Raw genomic sequence first — 23,182 nt, forward strand, 5'->3', positions numbered from 1 at the left:
AACATGGAGTCAGAATTTTTATCTTCTCCCCACTACCCGCTTTCTGCCACAAGCAAACTTACATTTCCAATTTGATTTTATATTAATGCTGTCATAATTCTACTGGCTAATATTAGCAAAATACCCAAGAAAGTCAGAAATTTCATGTTACAAAAGAGTTAAATGCCTGGTTACCAGTGGACACACTTCTAAATCATACTTGTTTCCTGTGGTATTTTAGAATGATAACTACTCATTTCTTCTCATACTTTCTCAGCCATGTTCTATTACGACTCCAAAAAATTTTTGAAAGTGTTTTCCTAAAGAGAAGAAAAAGGGAAAAGGGCATAGAAGGTGCTAGGGAAAGAATCAATATAGGCTACTGAATTTTTAAGGTAAAGGTAATTATAAAACAAGGTCCTGTGAGATTGCACTTGAAACTTCAGTCATCCTTTAAGTTTGGTTTTTCTTCTATCTTCAGTTACTTAGCTGTCAAACATTCCAAGGAAGGCCCACCTCAGGACCTTTGCAGTTTCTATTGCTCCTACCAGAATGATATTTCCCAAGTTATTTGTATACCCTCAGTCTCATCTCCTTCAGGTCTAGCCACATGTCCCTTGAGAGCTTTCTGAAACACCCCTCTAAAGTAGCTCCCCTCCCCACCTTAGATTCTTTCTAGTCTCTTAACCTTTATTTTTCTTCATTATACCTGACTACCAATAGTCATTTTATATTATAATTTTGTATATATATTTGCTGTTTTATAAATTCAGGGATTTGTCTCTTCTCCCAGTTGGTCCTCTATAAATGTTTGTTAAGTGAATAGCACTTTGAAAGTCACATAGCTATTAAGTCCATATTCCTCAATCTGACTTTCAGGGTCCTATACATTCAGAGTTTAACTTAGTTTTGCAGTCTTTTATGGGAAAATAGGGTCAAATGTAAGCTGGGGACATGTCATGGAGTGCCTTAAATACAGACTGAGAAATTGTAGTGTTTTGGCTCTGGCATGCCCAGTGGAGCTATGCAGCCTCATGGAGCGTGAGTCTTCTCTGCAATCCCATGAATGTTCCCAACAGGATCAGGGTATGCAGTTACCCCAAGAGCACCCAGGAAGAGCATCCTATTACAGTAAGCAGCTTTATAAACAGTATAGTATAAACTAAGTTGACCTCAGATGGGATACAGTAGAAGGTGCTGAAGCCTGTGGGGCTCCTTCAAATCATTATGTTATATTAGGAAATTTGTATCACTGTTTTGCATAGAAATCTTCAGTGCCTCCTCATTGTTTATTGATTCAACTATAAACTCCAGTCCTTTACCTTTTAAATCCAAGTATTTCTACAATTATTTATTAATATAGAAATACTAGAAAATGCTCAGTGTAATCAATAACTCAGGTTAAACGAACTACATTTTTTGTTCTTGCATATCTTCTTTTCTGCCTCTGTATCCTTTTCTCATACTATCCCTCTATTTAGAATTTCTTCCAGAGCATGATCTCTGACTGTCAAAATAATACCTCCAATCCCTTTACAACCTGTGAAAGCTCTCTCCCTCCTTTAAATCACTTTACCCCTAAACACACCTTATCTCTGCCTATATTATAGTTGCTTTTGTAATTTACCTTATATCATAATATGGATGCCCATAACATTTAATGCAGCGCCTTTTTCACAGTTAGTGTTCAGTTAATGGTTGTAGAATTTGATTAATTCTCTTTAAAAGGACTTTAAGATCTTCCAAGGACAGTTATAATTTTGTCAAGGAATGTATACCATCTTTCATTAGAGAATGACTTTTGCAACTAATATTCACAGCTAATTACTCATTTAGTATCAATAGCAACACAGCTCAGAAATTTTAAACATACATGAACATTCTCAGCAGCATTTTCTGTTCCTTTTCTGTGCCCATGGCCATCTTTCAGTGGTCAAGCAGGTGCATGGTAGAGAACATGCAGTCAGCATTCATTTCCTAATAAAGTGGTGAGAAGAGCGCCATTCCAAAAATATAAAACAAGAAGACTGTTTGGACAAACTAGCTACTTTAAAGTTACTTTACAGTTGTTTTTAGGATAAATTCTGGATTTCTGTAGAGTAAATGATAAGGTAAACAAAATCTTAAATAACAAATCTATATTACAGCTGCCTGCCTCAACAACTCAATCAGCTGTTTTTATGGTTATCTGATTTACAATTTTGCATTAAATCTTGAAAACACTGGCCTGATTCTCCTATGCAAATAAGTTCACCCATATACCAAGCTGTATTCTTTACTGTATTCCTGGCCCAGAAACAAGCAAAAGGAGTTTGTCAACTATTGAGGGCAATGTCTCCATTTGTATGGATGCATAACAGTGCAAAAGAAACATGTAAAATTAACAACAGGATACTTGTTTCATCTCTAGGGACCAAGAGGACCAGATGGTCCCTTAGGAGAACAGGGTATACAAGGTACCAAGGTAATCATTTATTTTCTTATTTCATATGCAGTTAAATATTTTTGAGCCTATATTTCCTACCTGTCTAAACACTGATGTATTTTCTTATAAAAGTATGTTTCTAATTTTTAAGTCTAATTATGAAACATACATAAGTTTTTACTATACTCACAGAAATGTGTTTTTGAAGTATGTATTTAATGTCTTACTTTTTTGGTATGTGAGTGTATGTGTGTAAGACCATAATACCCATTCTTATTAACTCACTTGTTATTGATTCTTGTTAGGGTGAAACCGGAGATCAAGGAAAAAGAGGGACTCGTGGTCTTACTGTGAGTACTAAAATATTTCACATTAACAAGAAATATATAAAATCTTCCATTTTTCTTGATCTGTGATTCATATTTGAGGGGGGAGCTGCTTAACCCAGGCATTTTCTTTCTCGTGTAGGGTAAGACTGGAAACCCTGGAGAGAGAGGAGTTCAAGGAAAACCAGTAAGTAATTAAAAATAATCAAACCATAAATATATTTTACCCACTTTATCCTCTGATACAACTCTTGTTTAGTACTCAGTATGTTAGACCAAGAGAGTGTAAGTTATTTTCCTCCTTTAATCCTTAGGTCATTCTTTCATTGGGGCAAATTGCTCACTCATTCTGGGCCTTTTCTGTACCTATAAACTGATAGTGGCTACTGACACTTTAACTTCATCTGATTATGATAGTTTTTCTGTAAAACCCATTTCAAGATAAAGTAGTGTGATATATAAATATAATGGAACGTTATGAAGCTAATGTAAGAAACTTCTTTGAGGCCTCATGCCTAGTTTCATGTTGTTTGGACCCTTAGCGTGTAGAGCTGTGTGTGTCTTTATATTTCCCATGGCCCTACTCTAAGAGTTTTTAATATCATATAATGTTAAATATTTTCCTAACCATCAAAAATCTCAGAATTATACAATTTTTTTCTCTAGGACATAAGTTCTGTGGTTATCAATATTAATTGAAGGGAAGAAAATATGTTTTTAAAAAGAGAAATATATTCACATACATAATTTTGAATACACGAGCTTAAACCTATGGGTTTTTTATTTCATTTTGAGCATAGTTTTTAATGTCATTTTGATTTGTTATATACATATATGTATAATTTAAAGTTATACAGTTTAAATATGCAGCAACTGAATAGTCAGAAAAGGATAGGACAAAATTATTTTAGCTGCTGTAGCAGTTATCACTAATGTCCTGGATTCACTTGTTCGTCTGTGAAATCTGCTGCCCCCTGCCTGTTGTTTCCCATAATAGCATTACAGTTGACAATGGTCAAACCTACAGTAGAAGAGACTTAAAAGAGAAAAACGGTTGTATCCAGGGAAAGAACTTGTTTGTGAGAATATATTATTAATTGAAGTCACCCTGGAAGACTATTTCTGAGTATTAATATTCATCATCTGAGTTTCTTTTATATCAATGTAAACAGTGTTTCTGGAGATTCTTCCATGTTGCTGCACTGTACACAAAATTAACATTTGTGATGAATGGAAACATTGGGAATTTTTCAAGCCTGTTCTTCTTATTTTAGAAAAATGAAACCAGGAGAAGTTAAATTACTTACACATATTGTACATTGTTGACATTCCTTAGATTTTACCTTCATGTTCAGCTTATCACATATGCCTGGATAAACGTAAAATTAGATATCTGGTTTCCTCAATCAAAAATGGTTGAGGAAACCAAATGGTTCTTACTAGAACCATTTTGTAACTAACTGACAGCAAACAAGTCTCATAGATTATTGTAAGAGCCCGGTGGGCTGCCGTCTCTGGGGTCGCACAGAGTTGGACACGACTGAAGCAACTTAGCAGCAGCAGCAGCAAAGTTACATTAGCAGATGACAGTACAAAATGAGTTAATACTAACTGTTGAGGTTTACTTAGATTTGTACATACATCATCCCCTTGGTCTTGATTGAACTAAAAGAGACTTGAGATCTGAAGAAAGCTAGCATCAATCAATCCAACAAATCCAGATGCCCCCCCAAATACATTTGATCCTGCAGAGTAGTCTCAGTGTCTCTAGTCATTTTTTCACTGTCAACAATCAGACAGTGCTTATAATAGAAAGATGCACTGGAGTTCAGATTGACCTTTGTTTTAGTGCATGCTGCTAATAATGTATAGTCTTGGCTAGGTTGGTTAGCTTTTCAGATCATATTTTCTTTATATGTAAAATAGACATCTCGAAATTGTCATGGAATTGATGCCTTTGAACTGTGGTGTTGGAGAAGACTCTTGAGAGTCCCTTGAACAGCAAGGAGATCCAACCAGTCCATCCTAAAGGAAATCAGTCCTGAATATTCATTAGAAGGACTGATGCTGAAGCTGAAACTCCAATACTTTGGCCACCCGATGCAAGGAACTGACTCATTTGAAAAGACCCTGATGCTGGGAATGATTGAAGGCAGGAGGAGAAGGGCACAACAGAGGATGAGATGGTTGGATGGCATCACCAACTCAATGGACATGAGTGTGAGTAAGCTCCAGGAGTTGCTGATGGACAGGGAAGCCTGGCGTGCTGCAGTCCATGGGGTCGCAAAAAGTCAGACACCACTGAGCAGCTGAACTGAACTGACTGACATTGTCATAATGCTAAAACTAGGTATTAAATGAAAATTGCTAGCACATATAATTCTTGGCTAGTCCAAATAAACAGAAGTATAATTGTTATGTAGTTGTTCAGTTGCTCAGTCATGTCCGACTCTTTGCAACCCCATGGACTATAGCATACCAGACTTCCTTGTCCTTCACTGTCTCTCAGTGCTCAAGCTCATGTCCATTGATTCAATGATGCTATCTAACCACCTCATTCTCTACTGCCATCTTCTCCGTTTGCCTTCCATCTTTCCCAGCATGAGGATCTTTTCCAATGAGTCAGCTCTTCGTATCAGGTGGTCAAAGTATTGGAGCTTCAGCTCTAGTATCAGTCCTTCTAGTGAATATTCAGGATTGATTTCATTTAGAATTGACTGGTTTGATTACCTTGCAGTCCAAGGGATTCTCAAGAGTCTTCTCCAGAACCACAATTCAAAAGCATCAATTCTTCAGCATTCAGCTTTCTTTATGGTCCAACTGTCACATCTGTGCATCACTACGGAAAAGCCATAGCTTTGACTATATAGACCTTTGTTGGCAAAGTGATGTCTCTGCTTTTTAATGCACTGTCCAGGTTTGTCATAGCCTTTCTTCAAAGGAGGAAGCATATTTTACTTTCATGGCTACAGTCACCACCTGCAGTGATTTTAGAACTCAAGGAAATAAAATCTGCTACTGTTTTAACTTTTTCCCTATCTATTTGCCATGAAATGATGGGACCAGATCCCATGATCTTAGTTTTTTGAATGTTGAGTTTCAAGCCAGCTTTTTAACTCTCCTCTTTCACCATCAAGAGGCTTTTTATTTCCTCTTCACTTTATGCCATTAGGGTGGTATCATCTGCATATCTGAGGTTATTGATACTTCTCCTGGGAATCTTGATTCCAGCTTGTGCTTCATCCGGCCCAGCATTTTGCATGATGTACTCTGCATACAAGTTAAATAAGTAGGGTGACAATATATAGCCTTGATGTACTCCTTTCCTAATTGGGAACTAATCCCTTATTCCATGTCTGGTTCTAACTGTTGCTTCCTGACCTGCCTACACGTTTCTCAGGAGACAGGTAAAGTGGCTGGTGTTCCTATCTCTTTAAGAGTTTTCCACAGTTTGTTGTGAGTCAAGGGCCTTAGCATAGTCAATGAAGCAGAAGTAGATGTTTTTCTGGAATTCCCTTGCATTTTCTATGATCTAATAGATGTTGGCAATTTGATCTCTGGTTCCTCTGTCTTTTCTAAATCCAACTTGTACGTTTGGAAGTTCTCAGTTCACATACTGTTGAAACCTAGCTTGGAGAATTTTGAGCATTAACTTGATTGCTTGTGAAATGAGTGTAATTGTGCAGGAGTTTGAGCATTCTTTGATATTGCTCTTCTTTGGAATTGGATGAAAACTGACATTGTCTGTGGCCATACTTGTCTGTGGGCCAATGTTATTTCCTATACTGTTCTTCTATTCATGTGTATATCTGACTCAAAGAGAGAATCAAGAAGAAAGGACACAATGCATTGTGTTATTAAGGTGATAAAGTCCTCATAACTTATTAGTTTTCTAAATCTTATAAAAGAAACTATTAACAGTTCATTCAGCATTGATTTTTATATAGATACTCTTTCAGTTGATGAGATAGGGGTAGTAAATTCTCTACCTTCGGTTTTTGTATTTGTCTATGACTCTAATTCTTTCAGATTTTGCTTTATACATTTTGAAACTATTTTTAGAGTATTTACATATGGTTATTATGTCTTCCCAATCAACAGACCCTTTTATTATTACAAAATGTTCCTCTTTCTTTCTGGTAATACTTTTTATTTTGAAATCTACTTTATTTGATATGAGTCTCTCTAGCTGTTTGCATGGCATATGTTTTTCATTCATTTATTTTCAAGCTATCTGTGCCTAGATGTTTAAAGTGAGTGTCTTAAAGTTACATGTTGCCTTTTAATTCATCCTGACAACCTCTGCCTTTTAATTAGTGTTGGCTCCATTTCCACCTAATGTAGTTATTGATGCAGCTGCATTTAGGCCTACCATTTTATGACAGTTTTTGACATTTTATGACAGTTTTTCCTTTGTCATGGTGGTGGTGTTCAGTGCCTTCTTTGTTGTTCAGTTGCTCAGGAGCATCCAATTCTTTGTGACCCCGTGGACTGCAGCACACCAGGCTTCCCTGTCTTTCACCATCTCCCTGAGTGCCTTCTTTAGGCAATGGATAACTTTGAGAACTCCATTTTAATTCAGCTCTTGACTTTTTAGCTATACTTCTTTTCATTATTGCTTTTAAGTGGTTATTCTAGGTCAGAAGTCAATGAACCATCTCTGTAAAGAGCCACAGACTATTTAAGCCTTTGTGGCCATGTGGTCTCTGGTGCAACTACTCAGCTCTAGTGTCATAGTGTGAAAGAAACCATATACAGTATATAAAGAATGAGCATGATTGTTCAAAAAATTATTTACAAAATCAGGTGATAGTTTAAATTTGGCACTCCGACTGTAGTTTGCAAAAACTGATTTAGGGGTCACAGTCTAAGGTTCTAATGTCTACTTAGAGTTAATGTAGTAATAATACTTAACATAATAGTAAGAAACTTGTGGCCATGTAAACTTGTTTACCAGCATCCTGTCTTACATGCTATACTTGTTTTATGTATTACATTTCTATATATGTTATAAACCCCATATCTCAAAGTTAAAATTCTACTTTAATATAAATAGAATACTTTTTGTCTTACTATAAATGAAATACATGTTTTAGAGATATTTAGAAGGAAAGTAGTGATTTGTAAATGTATCCATGCATTTACTCTTTCGGGTGCTCTTAATTCTTTCTATATATGCACATTTCTAAGAGGTATATTTCCCTGAAGGCTGTAGAACTTCCTTTAGATTTCTTATAGTCAAGCTCTTTTACTGATGAAGTCTCTTAGTTTTTCTTTATTTCACCTTTATTCTTTTTTTTTCTTTTTTTTTTTTACTTTACAATATTGTATTGGTTTTGCCATACATCAACATGAATCCACCACAGATGTACACATGTTCCCAGTCCTGAACTGCCCTCCCACCTTCCTCCCCATTCCATCCCTCTGGGTCATCCCAATGCAACAGCCCCAAGCATCCTGTATCATGCATCGAACCTAGACTGGTGATTCGTTTCTTATATGATATTATACATGTTTCAATGCCATTCTCCCAAATCATTCCACCCTCCCCCTCTCCCATAGAGTCCAAAAGACTGTTCTATGCATCTGTGTCTCTTTTGCTGTCTCGCATACAGGGTTATCGTTACCATCTTTCTAAATTCCATATATATGCATTAGTATACTGTATTGGTGGTTTTTTTTTTTTTTCCTGGCTTACTTCACTGTGTATAATCGGCTCCAGTTTCATCCACCTCATTAGAACTGATTCAAATGTATTCTTTTTAATGGCTGAGTAATACTCCATTGTGTATATGTACCACAGCTTTCTTATCCATTCATCTGCTGATGGACATCTAGGTTGCTTCCATGTCCTGGCTATTCTAAACAGTGCTGTGATGAGCATTGGGGTACACATGTCTCTTTCAATTCTGGTTTCCTTGGTGTGTATGCCCAGCAGTGGGATTGCTGGGTCATAAGGCAGTTCTATTTCCAGTTTTTTTAAGGAATCTCCACACTGTTCTCCAAAGTGGCTGTACTAGTTTGCATTGCCACCAACAATGTAAGAGGGTTCCCTTTTCTCCACACCCTCTCCAGCATTTATTGCTTGTAGACTTTTGGATCACAGCCATTCTGACTGGCATGAAATGGTACCTCACTGTGGTTTTGATTTGCATTTCTCTGATAATGAGTGATGTTGAGCATCTTTTCATGTGTTTATTAGCCATCTGTATATCTTCTTTGGAGAAATGTCTGTTTAATTCTTTGGCCCATTTTTTGATTGGGTTGTTTACTTTTCTAGAATTGAGCTGCAGGAGTTGCTTGTATATTTTTGAGATTAGTTCTTTGTCAGTTTCTTCATTTGCTATTATTTTCTCCCATTCTGAAAGCAGTCTTTTCACCTTGCTTATAGTTTCCTTTGTTGTACAGAAGCTTTTAATTTTAATTAGATCCCATTTGTTCATTTTTGCTTTTATTTCCAATATTCTGTGAGGTGGATCATAGAGGATCCTGCTGTGATTTATGTCAGAGAGTGTTTTGCCTATGTTCTCCTCTAGGAGTTTTATAGTTTCTGGTCTTACGTTTAAATCTTTAATCCATTTTGAGTTTATTTTTGTGTATGGTGTTAGAAAGTGTTCTAGTTTCATTCTTTTACAAGTGGTTGACCAGTTTTTCCAGCACCACTTGTTAAAGAGATTGTCTTTTCTCCATTGTATATTCTTGCCTCCTTTGTCAAAGATAAGGTGTCCATAGGTGTGTGGATTTATCTCGGGGCTTTCTATTTTGTTCCATTGATCTATATTTCTGTCTTTGTGCCAGTACCATACTGTCTTGATGACTGTGGCTTTGTAGTAGAGCCTGAAGTCAGGCAGGTTGATTCTTCCAGTTCCATTCTTCTTTCTCAAGATTGATTTGGCAATTTGAGTTTTTTTGTATTTCCATACAAATTGTGAAATTATTTGTTCTAGCTCTGTGAAAAATACCGCTGGGAGCTTGATAGGGATTGCATTGAATCTATAGATTGCTTTGGGTAGTATACTCATTTTCACTATATTGATTCTTCTGATCCATGAACATGGTATATTTCTCCATCTATTAGTGTCCTCTTTGATTTCTTTCACCAGTGTTTTATAGTTTTCTATATATAAGTCTTAAGTTTCTTTCAGTTCAGTTCAGTCGCTCAGTCGTGTCCGACTCTTTGCGACCCCATGAATCACAGCATGCCAGGCCTCCCTGTCCATCACCAACTCCTGGAGTTCACCTAGACTCTAAGTATTTTATTCTTTTCATTGCAATCATGAATGGAATTGTTTCCTTAATTTCTTTTTATATTTTCTCATTATTAGTGTATAGGAATGCAAGGGATTTCTGTGTGTTGATTTTATATCCTGCAACTTTACTATATTCATTGATTAGCTCTAGTAATTTTCTGGTAGAGTCTTTAGGGTTTTCTATGTAGAGGATCATGTCATCTGCAAACAGTGAGAGTTTTGCTTCTTCTTTTCCAATTTAGATTCCTTTTATTTCTTTTCCTGCTCTGATTGCTGTGGCCAAAACTTCCAGAACTATGTTGAATAGTAGTGGTGAAAGTGGGCACCCTTATCTTGTTCCTGACTTTAGGGGAAATGTTTTCAACTTTTCACCGTTGAAGACAATGTTTGCTGTGGGTTTGTCATATATAGCTTTTATTATGTTGAGGTATGTTCCTTCTATTCCTGCTTTCTGGAGGGTTTTTATCATAAATGGATGTTGATTTTGTCAAAGGCTTTCTCTGCATCTATTGAGATAATCATATGGCCTTTATTTTTCAGTTTGTTAATGTGGTGTATTCTTGAAGGATATTTTCACTGATTACAGAATTCTGGGTCAACAAAGTTTTTTTTTTTTTTTTTTTCTCCTTCCATTCAGTACTGATTCCATTCAGTGCTGTAAAAATGACATGCCATTTATTTTTGGCCTGCATCGCTTCTGAAGAGTGGTCTACACTTATCTTTATCATTATTCCCCTGCATCTCTGTATCTTTGGTTTTCAGTAGTTTGATTGTGGGAGAAGACAATGGCACCCTACTCCAGTACTCTTGCCTGGAAAATCCCATGGGCAGAGGAGCCTTGCAGGCTGCAGTCCATGTGGTCGCGAAGAGTTGGACACGACTGAGCGACTTCACTTTCACTTTTCACTTTCATGCATTGGAGAGGGAAATGGCAACCCACTCCACTGTTCTTGCCTGGAGAATCGCAGGGATGGGGGAGCCTGGTGGGCTGCTGTCTATGGGGTCACACAGAGTCGGACATGACTGAAGTGACTTAGCAGCAGCAGCAGTTTGATTGTGATGTGCCTAGATGAATTTTCTTCACATTTATCCAGCTTGAGGTTTGCTGAGTTTTTTTCATGTGTAAATTATCTTTCACTAAATTTGGAAATTGAAAAAATGTTTTTTTTTATTTTTTCTACCCCATTTTCTCTCTTCTTTCTTTCTTGTATTCTAGTTAAATATATGTTAGTCATTCTGATTACCTTAGATCCCTGGGGCCCTATCATTCCTAATTCAGTCTTTCTTCTTCCTGTTTTGTTTTGTTTTGTTTTTAACTGGATAACCTAATCCTATGTTCCCTAAGCCCTCTTAATTTTATTCTTGATATTTTATTTTAAACTTTTATTTGGATATTTACTTTTCAGTTCTATACTTGTCATTGTTTCTTTTTATAGACACTTTTTATTCTGAGATTTCCTGTTTATTTATCATAAGTATATTATTATTTACATGAGTGAGCATTTTTATATTAACTACTTTAAAAATGTAATGTGATACTACTAAAATCTGTATTATCTTGAGTCTGGTTTCCATTAATTGCCTTTTCTTATAAATATGGGAAATTTTCCCTGTCAAGTAATTTTAAGCTATATCTTGAATATTTTGACTTATTCATTGTGGAGACTCTAAAGTCTATTATATTTCTTTGAAAAGCATTGTTTGTTTTTTAATTTGGTAGGCATTTAATTCAGTGATCAAATTCCAAGTTTTCTCTCTTTTGTGAGTAGATGGCTGCTGAAATCTCTGTTAAGTGCTTTTAACCTTGTCTGGTCAACTTAGAGTCTGACATACCAATACAAACCTACACATGATTATTTAAAATAGAAGGGCACTGAATTCATGGAAATCAGTAAAAAGCAGTTTAGTATAGTGAAAGAGCTTGACATTGGAATCAGACAGATTCAGTCAGATTCTGGTTCTTCCACTTACAGCTGTTTTGACTTAGTACAAATTATTTGACCCTTCTGAACTTCAGTTTGCCTATCAGGAAAATGAGATACATTTATAGTTATAAAAAAAATCATGCTCATTATGTTCCTAGCACAGGCCCTCAATAAATAGCAACCACTATAGTCATTAGCCTCCTGGTCATCACTGGCATCATTGCTGATATGCATCATGGAGCAAGGAGTTGTACTACAGATAAGGTATTTCAGTAGCCTTATAGCCTTAAAGGGAATCTGAAAAGCCTTAAAAGGAATTTTTACTTTGTGCCAGCTTGTTCTTTTCATCTCTGATAAAAATAATTAGGGTCCATTTAGATCATTTCATAGCTTTGCCAAACAGCATTTATGCAGCATTAACAGTATTAAAAGTACATATTGAGCTTAATATTGTGTGCAGGCACACTTTACAAAGCAAATTGGGCAAGTATTATTTAAGATTCTAAGTGCTTTATGTTTCAAATGGTATATCAGGCATAGAGGGATCCCTTATATTGATCTGGTCTTAATTTAGGAGTATATGGGTAACGAGATTTTCATAACTGAAATATGGCCTTAGATGAGAGTCCACAAGATTTTACAAATCTGCCTTTCTCTAATCGCTTCACCAGTGGCTCAGCAGTAAAGAATCCACCTGCAATGCAGGATGCAGGTTCAGTTCCTGGGTTGGGAAGATCTCCTGGAGAAGGAAATGGCAACTCTCTCCAGTATTCTTGCTTGAAAAATCCGATGGACAGAGACGCCTGGCAGACTACAGTCCACGGGGTCACAAAAGAGTCAGACACAACTGAGCAGCCAAACAACAGCAGCTGCTTTCTCTAATCAGACAATCATATGTGACTAAACATAGCATTGATGACTATAGCTTAGATTCTTTGTTCCTGGAGATTTTTAATATCTTCCAATTTAATATCAATTTTTAGATTTTAAATTTAAGATAAAAGGATAATTGTGATCTGCTATATAATTGCCAAACTTCCCAAAGGCAATAATTTAGAAGAGTAGGAGTAGCAAATTGCAAATAGATAAGGTCAGTATTTTATATATCATTAGTAATCATCAGTATCTGGTACACAGTAGATGCTCAGTTATACTTTGAATGGAAGGATCAAAGAGGACCTGGAATTTGATTTAGAGTTTTATAGCCCTGGTGGCTCAGACAATAAAGAATCCTCCTGCAATATAGGAGACCTGGGTTTGATTCATGGGTTGGGAGGATGCCCTGGAGAAGGAAATGGCTACCCCCTCCAGTGTTCTTGCCTGGAGAATTCCATGGACAGAGGAGCCAGACAGGCTACAGTTCATGGGGTCGCAAAGAGTAGGATATGACAGAGCAATTTTCAATTTATGTACCATTTTAGAATATACCTCCATGTCTAAGATTCTATTTTATGTTACCATGGATAGCATGGTGTAAAAATGGGGTAAAATAAAGAACACTGGAGAGGTCCAATTTGATCATTTCTGATCATTAGGTTCTGAGACCCTTGTGCCTTCCCAGGCTATGAGAGCATAAGTCACAGTCCTTTATTTCTTGCCTGGAAAATCCCACGGACAGAAGAGCCTGGCAGTCTACAGTCCATGATCACAAAGAGCTGGGTATGAGTAACTGAGTGACTGAGCATACACACAGATATAAAGAACTCCTATGACTCATTGACAGAATAATAAACAACAATGGCAAAATGAGCAAAAGGACTTGAGTAACCATTCCTCTAAAGAAGATATATAAATGGCCAAGAAATACATAAAAAGATTCTCAGTATCACTGGTCTTTCAGTTCAGTTCAGATCAGTCGCTCAGTCATGTCCGACTCTTTGCAACTCCATGAATCGCAGCACGCCAGGCCTCCCTGTCCATCACCAACTCCCAGAGTTCACTCAGACTCACGTCCATCGAGTCCGTGATGCCATCCAGCCATCTTATCCTCTGTCGTCCCCTTCTCCTCCTGTCTCCAATCCCTCCCAGCATCATAGTCTTTTCCAATGAGTCAACTCTTCGCATAAGGTGGCCAAAGTACTGGAGTTTCAGCTTTAGCATCATTTCTTCCAAAGAAATCGGGAAATGCAAATCAAGACCACACTGAGATACCACTTCCCACCCAGGTTAACTATTATCACACACACACACACACACACACACACACACACACCCCTACACCTATATATGAAGAAAAAATAATCAGTGCTGACAAGGATGTGGAGAAATAGGAATTGTGCCATGCTGGTGGGAATATAAAATGGTGGGGCTGCTGTGGAAAGCAGTTTGCCCAGCTTCTCAAATTGTTGAACATAGAATTGTATATTATCCATCAACCCATATAACTCACTTCTAGGTGCCCCAAAGAATGTAAAGTACAGATACAAACAAATACTTATATATTAATGTTTATAGGAGTGTTAGATATAACCAAAGTGTAGAAAACCTGAATTGTTTATTGATGATTAATGGATAAAGAAAATGTGGTATATACATACAGCAGAATATTATTCAACATTAAAAAGGAAAGAAGTCCATTCTTTCATGTATACTATCATGTAAGAATTGAGTCGCCAGTCTATGTCTGACGCAGGATACAGCATGCTTGGGGTTGGTGCATGGGGATGACCCACTGAGATGTTATGGGGAGGGACGTGGGAGGGGGGTTCATGTTTGGGGAACACATGTAAGAATTAAAGATTTTAAAATTTAAAAAAATAAATAAAAATTAAAAAAAAAAAGGAAAGAAGTCTTGACACATTTTACAAATGGATGGATCTTTATGCTACATGAAATAAGCCAGACACAAAAGAAGAAATATTGTATGATTCCATGTATATAAGACCCTTTAATTACCTACTTTGACTGCTGCTGCTGCTGTTAAGTTGCTTCAGTCATGTCAACTGTGCAACCCCATAGATGGCAGCCCACCAGGCTCCTCTGCCCATGGATTTTCCAGGCAAGAGTACTGGAGTGGGTTGCCATTGCCTTCTTCACCTACTTTGACTACTTTAAGTCAAATTCATTGAGACAGAAAGTAGAATTGTGGTTGCCAGGGGAGGCGGGTGGGGGACAGGGAGCTATTTAATGGGTACAGAATTTCAGTTTGGGAATATAAAAAATTCTGAAAGTGGATGGTGGTAATAATGGTGAACACAACAATGTGAATATACTTAATGCCACAGTATGCTAAATTTACACATACTGTACACTTTAAAATTATTAAAATGGTGGATTATATGTGATGCGTATTTTACCATAAAATAAAAAATAAAGAATGGATAAAGATAGAAAAATTAGATAGGAGGATCCTAAAAGAAAGCTGAGGTATGAAAACTAAAACATTTTCAAACATCATTTTTTCTCTAAGCTTTACCTTTGTTTATTCAGGGTTTACAAGGGCCCCCAGGGAGTACTGGAGACAGGGGACGTACAGGAGAACCGGTAAGTATATTTTTATGTGTTTCTAATTGTGTTTTTCTCATAATGTATTTTACCTATCTCTTATTATTCCTCTGTGGTTCTGTGGCTGGTATGTTTTTGAAACCAGCATTTATCATGGGCAGTTAATTATAAGAATGAATATTTTGCTGTGAAGATAATTTATAGTGCCTTCCTGGTTTCATAAAGTCAAATTTGGTTCTGTTTATCTGGAACCATTAACACTGCATGTATTTCTATTTTCAACAAATAGAATTCTGTTTTATTGACTCTCAGAATTTTTTTCTTAACAGCCTGCTGTTTATATAATAATTATTATACTCCCCCCACACATGCACACACACAAAATCACACTTATGAAGGCAACTCTATAATAAAAGACCGTATAGAGAAGCCAGACTCTACACGTAATGGGCCAAAATATGGAAACTTGACAGAAATGGTAGTAGGTCAATAATTCAGAAACTTACATCACATTTTCATACATAGGACTCAGTTATAGATTTTCCATGGAAAATGAACTGTGAAAATGAAATACCTTGCCACACCTTCTTTCTCACAATATATTCTTTATTGCCTATGAAGTCATTCTTCTGGCTAATGGTATCAGATGTAATGTGCAGTAACATGCTCCTAAGATTTACAATACAAATGTTTTTAAAACTACTGTGTGGTTGATCTTATCCATCACATGACACAAAAGTTTATAAGTGGTTTTTGCACAGTTCATTTAGCTAGTATGAAGGGGAAAATTCTAATAGTCAAAGAACTATTCTTATCCATCTGTGTTCATTTCCTGCTTTATACATTTAACCTGTGGTATAAGCTCTTCAAACAATAAGTAAAGATTTGACTATGTGTGTAATTTTTCCAAATATAGAATCTTAAATGTGATATTGATTTTTATCAAACTAAATTCTTCTCAGTTTTCTCTGGTTTGTATCTCTTAACCCGCCATCCCACTTCTAATATTTGTTTGATCAAAAATCATGCAAATATCTAAATATCTCTTTCTTCTAAAGAAACTATAGCTCCTTGAAGTCAGAGACCATTTTTTTTCATCTTTGCCATCATCTTTCTTAGTACAGTATCTGGCATATTTATCTATCTAGTGCATGTTTGTTAAATAGCACTAACCAAAAAGTCATATACCCATGATGTAATCATTTAGCTGGTAATATTAGCTGAAGTGAAACAACATTAAAACTAATCTTAATAAAGAATGCATTTAAGTCACAATAAGCGTATCAACAGAGCTATGACAACAACAGAGATAATACCAAGTTTTATACAAAAAAAGATTTACTGTTGTAACTGTAAATGACTAAATGGCTGAAAAAGCTTAAAAATTGACATTCAGGTCCCAGGGTCAGTGGCTCTGGTAAATAAAATATAAATCAATTTGTAATGGGTGTGATGGGCTTTGTTTCACATATTTGAGCTACCTAGTAAAATCTAAGGGAATGTATAACAAAATAAACCATCTGAATTTAGGGTTAGGGAAACTTCCAGAAGAGGAGAATTTGTGCTGTGAACTGAAGGATGAAGAGTGGGTTACTTAAGCAAATATGGGGAAAAGTCATGCCAGAGAGAAGTCATGACCTGGGAGAAAGCCTTATATATTAAACTGAAGATCTAAAAGAAGGCCAGTGTGACTGTAACACAGGGAATCGAGTGGGAAGTAAGTATAAGATGAGGATGGAAAGGGAGGCAGGGGACGAAACACATGCAACTCTAAAAGCCCCATTCCCAAGGATATGTATTTTTAGCATAAGAACAAAGAGATATCTTTGAAGGCATAGGGCTAGTTTTATGATTGTCTTATTGTTTCATAAAGCTCACCCAAACCAAATAGGAATGGACCAAGAAAGCCTTTCTGTTACAACAGTCCAGATGAGATACAGTAGAACATTTTTGATTAGCAGAGAAAAAAAAGTAGGTATAAAATATTCCAAATGAGATAAAATCAACAGGAGAAAGATGTAAAGTATGTGAAATATCTGAAGTATGGTTTCTAAGGTTGTGGCTTGAAGTATCAATAGGTTATCTCTCATTAAAACAAAAAAAAATCAGCAGCAATTTATGTTTGAGAATGGAAGATTAAATTTAGCTATGTTGATCTGAGGTGTCTTTGAGAAATATGAAGATGGCAGTTGATTGTGGCATTCAAAACAGAAAGAAGTGAAAACTGAAGTGTTAGTCGCTCAGTCATGTCCAACTCTTTGCGAGTCCATGGACGGCAGCCCACCAGGCTTCTCTGTCCATGTGATTCTCCAGGCAAGAATACTGTTGTGAGTTGCCATTCTGTTCTGCAAGGGATCTTCCCAACGCTGGGAGTGAATCCAGGTCTCCTGCATTGCAGGCAGGCTCTTTATCATCTGAGCCACCAGAATAATATCCTGAAATTTAAATTATTGGGGCTGTTGGTCTAAGGAGAACATATAGGAAAGAGAAAAAGATATTAGGATGAACTTTGAAGAAATTCCACATATAATAAATGTTGATAGAAGGGAATGAAACTGCTGAAAAGATTGAAAGAGGCAAGAAGAAAATCAGACATATAAGTTAGGAGTTCGGCACTAACCATACCCATCTTAAAATCTTCATGACAATCTTAAATTGCTTTAGAAGTATGTAAGCAAAAATAATACATCTATATTAAAGTAGAAGTGAAATTTATATGCCAAAATAAGAGAGAAAATGGAATCAAAAGTCTTAATGTCATTGAAAAAGTAAGAGAATTCCAGAAAAACATCTATTTCTGCTTTATTCACTATGCCAAAGCCTTTGACTGTGTGGATCACAATAAACTGTGGAAAATTCTGAAAGAGTTGGGAATACCAGACCACCTGACCTGCCTCTTGAGAAACCTGTATCCAGGTCAGGAAGCAACAGTTAGAACTGGACATGGAACAACAGACTGGTTCCAAATAGGAAAAGGAGTACGTCAAGGCTGTATATTGTCACCCTGCTTATTTAACTTATATGCAGAGTACATCATGAGAAAGGCTGGGCTGAAAGAAGCACAAGCTGGAATCAAGATTGAAAGGAGAAAAATCAATAACCTCAGATATGCAGATGACACCACCCTTATGGCAGAAAGTGAAGGAGAACTAAAGAGCCTCTTGAAGAAAGTGAAAGAGGAGAGTGAAAAAGTTGGCTTAAAGCTCAACATTCAGAAAACGAAAATCATGGCATCTGGTCCCATCACTTCATGGGAAATAGATGGGGAAATAGTGGAAACAGTGTCAGACCTTATTTTTCTGGGCTTGAAAATCCCTGCAGATGGTGATTGCAGCCATGAAATTAAAAGACACTTATCATGGAAGGAAAGTTATGACTAACCTAGACAGCATATTGAAAAGCAGAGATATTACTTTGCCAACAAAGATTCATCTAGTCAAGGCTATGGTTTTTCCAGTGATCATGTATGGATGTGAGAGTTGGACTGTGAAGAAAGCTGAGCGCCGAAGAATTGATGCTTTTGAACTGTGGTGTTGGAGAAGACTCTTGAGAGTCCCTTAGACTGCAAGGAGATCCAACCAGTCCATCCTAGAGGAGATCAGTCCTAGGTGTTCATTGGAAGGAATGATGTGGAAGCTGAAGCTCCAATACTTTGGCCACCTGATGCGAAGAGCTGGCTCATTGGAAAAGACCCTGATGCTGGGAAGGATTGAGGGCGGGAGGAGAAAGGGACGACAGAGGATGAGATGGTTGGATGGCATCATCAACTCAATGGATGTGAGTTTGGGTGGACTCCGGGAGTTGGTTAAGGACAGGGAGGCCTGGTGTGCTCTGGTTCATGGGGTTGCAAAGAGTCGGATATGACTAAGTGACTGAACTGAACTGAAAGAATGGAAACTAAAAAAAGAAAGAAGAAGAGTAGCAAATAGAAAATGGTAATAAACATAGTAAGTCTTACGGCTGTATTAGTTATCACTGAAATGTCAATGTTCTAAGAAACAGAGAGAGTAGAAAGAAAAATGAGACCTAACTATATGTTGTCTTCAAGGAACCTACTTTAAATATAAAGACACAGATATATTAAAAGTAAAGGGATGGACAAAATGGACTAAGATATGCTAACACTAACCAAAGGACAACTGTAGTAGTTATATTAATTTCAAACAAAATACACTGTAGATCAAGGATAATTATGAGGGATAAATGGGGATACTATATAGTGATAAGGGTATCAATTCTCCAAGAAGATATCATTGTGCTTAATGTATATGAATCTAACAGGAGAGCATCAGATTACATGAAGCAAAAACTGATAGAACTCCGAGGATAAATAGACAAATTTATTATTTCAGTTGGAGACTTTAGCACTTATCTGTTTATCAATTATTGAGAGATCCAGCAAGCAGATAATCAGTAAGATTATAGTTGAACTGAACATCACCGTTAGAAAACTGAATCTATCGACATTTATGAAAGTGAAAGTAAAAGTGAAGTCACTCAGTCATGTCCTACTCTGTCAACCCCGTGGACTGTAGCCTACCAGGCTTCAGTCCATCCATGGGATTTCCCAGGCAAGAATACTGGAGTGGGTTGCTATTTCTTCTCCAGGGAATCTTCCTGACACAGGGATTAAACTCAGGTCTCCTGCGTTGCAGGCAGACATTTTACCCTCTGAGCCACCAGGGAAGCCCATTTATAGATGACTTAATCCAATAACAGCAGAATATATATTCTTTTTAAGCTAACATGGAATATTCACCAAGATCAACTGTGTTCTGGGTCATAAAACACACCTTAACAAATTTCAAAGAGATGTCATATAAAATATATTCTCTATTCATAATGGAATTAAACTAGATTTCAGTAAGAGAAACATAACTGAAAAATATTTAAACTACACACTTCTAAATAACACTGGTTCAAAGAAGAAGTCTCAAGAGAAAATTTGACAATATTTTCAACTAAATGAAAATGAAAATATAACTTATCAAACTTTGTAGAATGCAGTAAAAACAGTGCTTAGAGGCAAATTTGTAGTATTAAATGCATATATTAGAGAAAAAGAAAGATCTAAAATCACTAATCCAAGCTTCCACTTTAGGAAACTAGGAAAAGAATAGAAAATTAAATACAAAGTAAACAGAAAAACGTAAGTGATAAAAAAATTAGAGCAGATGGCCAGTTCAGTGGACATGGGTTTGATTCCTGGTCCAGGAAGATTCCACGTGGCCTGGGGGCGACTAAGCCCATGGGCCACAACTGCTGAGCCCACGTGCTGCAACTGCTGAAGCCCATGCATGCTGGAGCTTCTGCGCTGCGACAAGAGAAGCCATCCTACAGAGAAGCTTGTGCACCACAACTAGAGAGTAGCACCTGCTTGCCACATCTACAGAATGCTTGGACGCAGCAACAAGGACACCAAACAGCCTAAAAATAAATGGGTTAGAAAAAAAGTCAGAGCAGAAATCAATTACATTAAAAACAGGAAAATAGAGAAAATCAATGAAACAAAAAATATATTCTTTGAAAAGACCAATAAAATTGGTGAAACCTTAGGCAGGATTATCAAGAAAAAAAAAAGAGACGAGTTTAATTACTAATAGTAAAAATGAAAAAAGGCCTTCACTACAGATCCCAAAGTCATTAAAAAGACAATATAGGAATATTATGAATAACTCTTTGCTCGCGAATTTGATAACCTAGGTGTAATGGACAAATTCCTTGAGAGACATAATCCACCAAAACTTAGACAAGGAAACTTTGATAACCTGAATAGTTTTATTTTGATTAAGGAAACTGAATCAATACAACTGTATCAGTTTGCTGTGTACCTGAAAGTAACACAACATTGTAAATCAATGATACTCCAATGTAAAATAAAAAAACTTTTAAACTTAATAATTAGTAACCTTCCAAAACAGAAAGCACTGGGCCTGGATGGTCTTACTAGTGAATTCTTTCAGAGATTTAAGGTATCATGAAATGACACCCATTTTCTACAATGATCTTGTTTTCAGATACAAGAAAATATGATACATGAATGAAAATTTTGATAGGTTGGACTTCATTAAAATCTAAAAACTTCTATCCTTGGACATGTTCGGAGAATGAAGACATATCATGTAGCAGGGAAAAAATATTTGCAAGACAGATATCTGTTAAAGGACTTATATCCAAAGATACAGAAAGAACTCTTAAAATTCAACAATAAGAAAACAAACAGTTCAATTAAAAAAATACAGAAAAGGTTTGAACAGACATAAGATGGCAAGAAGCAAATTAAGATCTGCACAGCAGCATGTGTCATTAGAGAACTGCTAATTAAAACAATGGCATGCCGTTACACATCTTTAAGAATGGGTAAAATCCAAAACACTGACAATACCAAATGCTAAAAAAGATGTGGAACGAAAGGAATTCTCATTCATTGTTGGTGGAAAGCAACTTTGGAATATAATTTGGCAGCTTCCTTCAAAGCTAAACATACTCTTACCAAATGATACAGCAATCATACTCCTTGGTGTTTACTAAAATAAGTATAAACCTGTGTCTGCCCAAAATCTGCACATAAATGTTCATAGCAGCTTTATTCATAGGTGCTAAAAATTAGAAGCAACAAGTAATGTCCTTCAAAGGGTAAATGGTTAAAAAATCTATGGTACACCCATACAATGAAATATTGTTCAGCAATAAAGAGGAATGAGGTATTAGTCCACAGAAAGATATAGAGTAACTTTTCAATACATGCTAAATGAAAAACACCAATCTTAAAAGTATAAATACCATGTGATTCCAACTACATGACATTCTGGAAAAGACAAAACTTTAGAGACAGTAAAGAAGAATGATGGTTGCCAGGGATTGGGGGGAAGCCGCCAAGAGATGAATCAGTGGAGAAAAGGGGAATTTTAGGGCAATGAAACTATTTTGTATAATACTGTGAAAGTGGATATCTGATATTATGCATATCTCAAAACTGTACAACACAGAGTGAACCCTGTGTAAACTATGGACTTCACATGAGGAAACACATTCAGGCATGAAACAGCCTGATATTTTCAGGAAAACTAATCAGTTGCATTCACTACAGTATCATGTGAAAGGTAGAAAACCTATGACCAACCTAGACATTATATTAAAAAGCAGAGACATTACTTTGCCAACAAAGGTCCATACAGTCAAAGCTATGGTTTTTCCAGTAGTCATATATGGATTTGAGAGTTGGACCATAAAGAAAGCTGAGCGTCGAATAATTGATGCTTTTGAACTGTAGCATTGGAGAAGACTCTAGAGAGTCCACTGGACTGCAAGGAAATCAAACCAGTTAATTCTAAAGAAAATTAGTCCTGAATATTCATTGGAAGGACTGATGCTGAAGCTGAAGCTCCAATACTTTGGTCACCTAATGCAAATAACTCATTGGAAAAGATCCTGATGCTGAGAAAGATTAAGGGCAGGAGAAGGGGATGACAGAAGATGAGATGGTTGGATGGCATCACTGACTCAATGGACATGAGTTTGAGCAAGCTCCAGGAGTTGGTGATGGACAGAGAAGCATGGCGTGCTGCAGTCCATGGGGTCGCAAAGAGTCGGACACAACTGAGTGACTAAACTGAGGATGTATTGCTATTTGGTTAAAAGTTTGTTTTGATTCTTACCTCATACTGTACATCAAAACAATGGTTTAAATAGATATGTATTTTAAAACCATGATTAACAAAAGAGTAGATGAAATTTTTTTAATGGAAATGTTTTAAACTTAAATATGATGGAAAAATCATAAAAGACTTAGATTTAAGTACATGAAAATTTTAAATTTCTTCCAGCCCAATT

The 23,182-nt window shown here is 36.4% G+C and overlaps 1 protein-coding gene across 1 annotated transcript in view; it reads left to right on the forward strand.

Moving 5' to 3' along the window:
* The window catches only part of COL24A1 (collagen type XXIV alpha 1 chain), a 378,135-nt gene that overhangs the window by 237,992 nt on the left and 116,961 nt on the right, over positions 1-23,182 (forward strand). The window contains exons 28-31 of the mRNA XM_068961180.1: positions 2,390-2,443; positions 2,710-2,754; positions 2,873-2,917; positions 15,335-15,388. Of these exons, the coding sequence (XP_068817281.1) occupies positions 2,390-2,443; positions 2,710-2,754; positions 2,873-2,917; positions 15,335-15,388 (198 nt within the window). The remainder of the gene's footprint in view (positions 1-2,389; positions 2,444-2,709; positions 2,755-2,872; positions 2,918-15,334; positions 15,389-23,182) is intronic.

Source organism: Capricornis sumatraensis, chromosome 2 (assembly GCF_032405125.1).
Source record: "Capricornis sumatraensis isolate serow.1 chromosome 2, serow.2, whole genome shotgun sequence".
In the NCBI taxonomy this organism is placed as follows: domain Eukaryota; kingdom Metazoa; phylum Chordata; class Mammalia; order Artiodactyla; family Bovidae; genus Capricornis; species Capricornis sumatraensis.